Below are 4,898 nucleotides of genomic sequence, written 5' to 3'. Positions count from 1 at the left end.
AGGCCTACCTGAGGTACTGCGGTCCAGTGCCCTGTGCGGACCGCACGAAATGGACTGCGGTCGCACAGGCCTCCACCGCGCACCGCACGAAACCGACCGCGGACCGCACTGGCCCCTTTCCGCGGTCGCACATGATTTTGTGCGGACCGCACTTGCCCCCTTCCGCGGTCGCACACGATTTTGTGCAAACCGCACTGGCGGGTTCAGAGACCTGCAACTTCTGGTTTTAAGTCTACAACATCCCGAACCTACCCGAAACTCACCCGAGCCCTCGGAACTCCAAACCAAGTGTGCATACTAACTCAAAAATATCATATGGACTTATTCGTGTAATCAAATCATCAAATTAACATCATGAACATCAAATTAAATCTCGAGATCAATGAAATCTTCTCAAAACTTCTTTAAACATAAATTTTGCAATTTAAGTCCGAATCATGTCATATGACATCCGTTTTTCACCAAATTCGACAGAAATGTCTTAAATCATATATAAGACTTGTACCGGGTTCCGGAATCAAAACACGGGCTCGATACCATCATGTTCTAATCAAATTTCATTTCAAGTTTCTTTAAACAATTCCAGAAAACAATTTCCTTTGAAAATTCATTCCTCGGGCTTGGGACATCGGAATTCATTTTCGGGCATATGCCCAAGTCTCGTATTTTCCTACGGACCCTCCCGGACCGTCAAATCACGGGTCCGTTTATCCAAAACATTGAACGAAGTCAAATTAGCTCATTTCATAATCAAAACTTATCATTTTTCACAGATTATCATATATAAGCTTTCCGTCTACGCGCCCGGACTATGCACGCAAATCGAAGTGACTCTAAATGAGATTTTCAAGGCCTCAGAACACAGAATTTCGTTTTGAAACAAGTGATGACCTCACAAAAATATCCGCTATTCACCTCATTTTCGCTATGGTTGTGTCATTTAGAACACACCTATTTAGGGAAGGCACGATACAACATATTTTCAGTTTTGTTTAATTATTGTTATTATAAATAAATATAAATATTTATTACAAAAGGGTAATTTGATAGTATAGATTTAAATTTAGGGCTTCCTACTTTTAAAGTAGTATAGATGGTTGTGTCATTTAGAACACATCTATTTAGAAAAGGCACGATACAACATATTTTTAGTTTTGTTTAATTATTGTTATTATAAATAAATATAAATATATATTATTAAAAGGGTAATTTGGTCTTTCAACTTTTAAATTTAGGGCTTCCTACTTTTAAAGTAGTACTAGTATCTAGGGGTGGGCATTCGGTCGGTTCGGTTCGGTTTGAATAAATTCGGTTCGGTTATTCGGTTTTCGGTTTTGTAAATATGATAACCGAAATCGAACTGAAATAAGTTCAGTTCAGTTCGGTTTTTAAAATTTCAGTTCGGTTAATTTTGGGTCGGTTTTCGGTTTGAACATTATCATATTGGGCTGGGCTTATTCTGCTTAATAATTGGACTAATTTGTTGGTTGTTTCCAAAATTTTGGACTTTTTGAATGTGTTAAGTCATAAATTTGTTCTTTTCAGTGTAAGCCTGGATTTTTGAACTGTGGATGAGATGACCGAAAAAGGAGCAATTCATCAATTAAACATAACCAAAGGATGCTGCTAATTACACGGTTTACACCTCTACTTGGTCCATACAAGATCCCACAATCATACAAACAAATATAAATTAGGGAGTAGGGAGTAGTTAGTAGTTACAACCAAAAGAGCACTACATTACAGAACCAAAAAACCAAAATAGCTATGCTGCTTTGCTGCCACTGCTTACAAGTTACAGCCATGGCCCATGAGAGAACAAAAAACTTAGAATCTATGCTACTTTGCTGCCATTGTTTAGTACAAGCATATTACATAACCAAAAGAGTAATCCAAAAGTTAGAAAGTTTTCATGCTGCTGAACAGCTGAAGTCTCAAAACCAGAGAAATAATTACATTAAGTAGCATGAAACAAGTGAAGTCTATTTACTATAGCATCACTTCCATCTAGGCGCCATGATCAAACCTTTGCAACAAAAGACATAATTATAGGTCAAAAACACAATTGATTTATAATAAAGTATATCAATGTTATATCTTCAAATATACAGAAGGCTATCAACTTACCACACATGGTACATGTTGCAACTATATGTCAATAATAGTTGAATCTTTTGCACTATCAGCCAGATCTAAGGAAAATATAGAAGAAAACTTTGTCATGCATCATCAGTGTTAAGTAAACTATTTGTAATATAATAAAGGAAAGACACAAAATAATTACCAAGTTCTAGTTGTTCTAGATACTCCAAGTCTTCCTCAACTTTAATAGGAATAGGTTCACTTCTAAGCCAATCTTGAAGACAAATAAGAGATTGCACCAGTTTAGGCGTCAACGAACTCCTGAACGAGTCAAGAATGCGACCTCCCGTGCTGAATGCACATTCAGATGCAACACTTGAAATAGGAATGGCTAATACATCACGAGCCATCTCCGCAAGAATGGGAAATCTAGGCTCATTGATTTTCCACCACTTTAAGATTTTAAAGTCATCTGTTTCAGGCTCAAGATCTTCAGCAAGATATCTTTCTAACTCTGATTTAGTACCTAAACCTCCGGTCACTTCCTTATGTTTCTCAAATTCTAATTTTGTTCTCATTGTTCCTCTTTTTAAAAAGCTACCATAACCACTGACAGTAGTTGTTGTGTTTCCAGATGAAGCAGATGATGTTCCTATTGAATTTTTTTTAACATAATAATCAAACAAAGAATCCATATAATTTTTCACCTCTAAAATCAATTTTTTCCCTTTGTTTTCTCCAAACATCCTCACAATTGCAAAAGGAACATATTCAAGCTTGTTACGGGGATCCAAAATTGATGCAATAAAGATCATCTTGTTCATTTTTTCAGGTTCACCCCAATACTTGACAAATTTTTCTTTCATTTTTTTTGCCATTTCTTTCAAACTAGTATCTTCATGTTCCATCCACTCTTTCAATATAAGATCAAGCTCACAAATTTCAACAAAATGCACATTGGAAGTGACATAAATAGAACCAGAAACCCTCAAAGTAAGCAAATAAAAATCTTCAAGAAATTTTACCATCTTGTACAATGAGATTAAGTATGTGAGCCATACATCTAACATGCAGGTGTTTACCATTCATTATATTAGTTCCCCAGGTAGTCAATTGTTTAGACACTTCTCTTACTGTGACATCATTGGAACTAGCATTATCTACAGTTATAGTAAATACATTTTCCAACCCCCAATCAAGCAAACAATTAGTAATTACCGATGCCATATCATCACCCTTATGACTAGAGATAGGATAAAAGTTTATTATCCTTTTATGCAATTTCCAATCTCTGTCAATAAAGTGAGCAGTAAGACACATATAGTTTATTCTTTGTATAGAAGTCCAAGTATCTGTTGTAAGACAGATTTTAGGACGTGCTTCATTGAAGGAATTCTTCAAACTATGTCTTTGTTCACAATAAAGTTCATAACAATCTCTTGTCAATGTTCTACGAGAAGGAATTTGAAATTGAGGCATTGTGACTCCCATAAACTTCTTAAATCCTTCCTTTTCAACAAAACTAAATGGCAGTTCATCCAAAATTATCATTTGAGCTAAAGCTTTCCTACTAAGTGCTTGATCAAATTTCCAAGTGGTAAGCACCCCTTCATTTGCCCCATTTGAAGCTAGTAGAAAACTGATTTGTGTTTGACTATTATCCATGATACGGGGCATTTTGGGACACTTAATGAGATGATTGTTCATTGATGTAGTACCATTACCTTTCGTAGCAGCAGCATAAGTTTTTTGACAGTAGTTACATTTTGCTTTTTTAGCTCCACTAGGATCATCATATTTCTCAAAATGTTTCCAAGCATTAGATCTAGGTTGCATCACTTTCCTTTTCTTTGGAGCTTCATCAGGACTGTCTGGACTGAGACCTTCAGTATTAGGTATGCTATCATTCGAACCCCCACCTTCGCAGGTTTCGCTTACCCTACTTCCATTTTCTTCCATCTACAAAAAAGAATACAAACATAATAATAAAATACTGAGCAGTGATACAAACATAACAATAAAATACTGAACAATATGATGGTGATGAAATTGATGCAATGTTGCATCAAACACAAGTACACAACTCTCAGTGAGTATGACCCATGTAATGTAATGAGTATGACCTTGCTTAAAAAAAATTACTGACCAGTGAGCTTTTCTTGTTTTAATAACAAGTTAGAACCTCTCAACAATACTAAAACCAACAAATATTACAAGAAAATGGACATCACATTCAAGAGTCAAGACTCAAGACTTCTTTCTATGTTGCATGCATCTTTAAGTCTTTAAATACTAACTTTTCACAGGAAAAAAATAAAAAATAAACTGAAACGAGAGAAAGAAGAGAAGATCGGTGAGGGTCGAGGAGTAGAGAACACAAAAAAAGAAGAAATGAGCGAAATATAACAAAAATTAAGCTTACCTTCCACAAGAAATTTGACGACAATGATAGATCCCTAGCGTATTTGGGAAAACCACCACTCCACCAGTGTATCAATGGAAGCCCTAGCGTATTTGGGGAATTGGGGGGGAGGAACTGCCGAACTGAGAAGTGAGAAGTGAAGTGAGAAGAGAAGGGAGAAATAAAAGCCCTAGCCTAACTGCCTAAGAAAGTAAGAATGGGAAAAGAAAAGGAGATGACCAGCTGATGCCTGATGGGCAATTGGGTATTTGGGTTTGGGATGGGCTGATTTTAATGGAACATAAACTTGGGCCTTAGCCTATATAAGTATGGAATAGCTGAATTCAGTTGGGACTTGGGCTGATTTCAATGGAACTTAAAATTGGGCTTAGGCCTATATAGCCTATAAAGAATC

The 4,898-nt window shown here is 36.2% G+C and overlaps 1 protein-coding gene across 1 annotated transcript; it reads right to left on the bottom strand.

Moving 5' to 3' along the window:
- Positions 1 to 1,817: 1,817 nt before the first annotated feature.
- Positions 1,818 to 4,041, bottom strand: LOC104233967 (zinc finger BED domain-containing protein RICESLEEPER 2-like). Its single transcript, XM_070164943.1, has 3 exons — positions 3,807 to 4,041; positions 2,285 to 2,734; positions 1,818 to 2,192 (listed from the first exon to the last, which is right to left on the bottom strand). The coding sequence occupies exons 1-3, from the start codon at positions 4,039 to 4,041 to the stop codon at positions 2,149 to 2,151; spliced, it is 729 nt and encodes a 242-aa protein (XP_070021044.1). The 3' UTR covers positions 1,818 to 2,148.
- Between the last annotated feature and the right edge of the window lie 857 nt (positions 4,042 to 4,898).

Source organism: Nicotiana sylvestris, chromosome 2, assembly GCF_000393655.2.
Source record: "Nicotiana sylvestris chromosome 2, ASM39365v2, whole genome shotgun sequence".
Lineage (NCBI taxonomy): Eukaryota > Viridiplantae > Streptophyta > Magnoliopsida > Solanales > Solanaceae > Nicotiana > Nicotiana sylvestris.
This window is presented reverse-complemented; position numbering and strand designations above follow the sequence as displayed.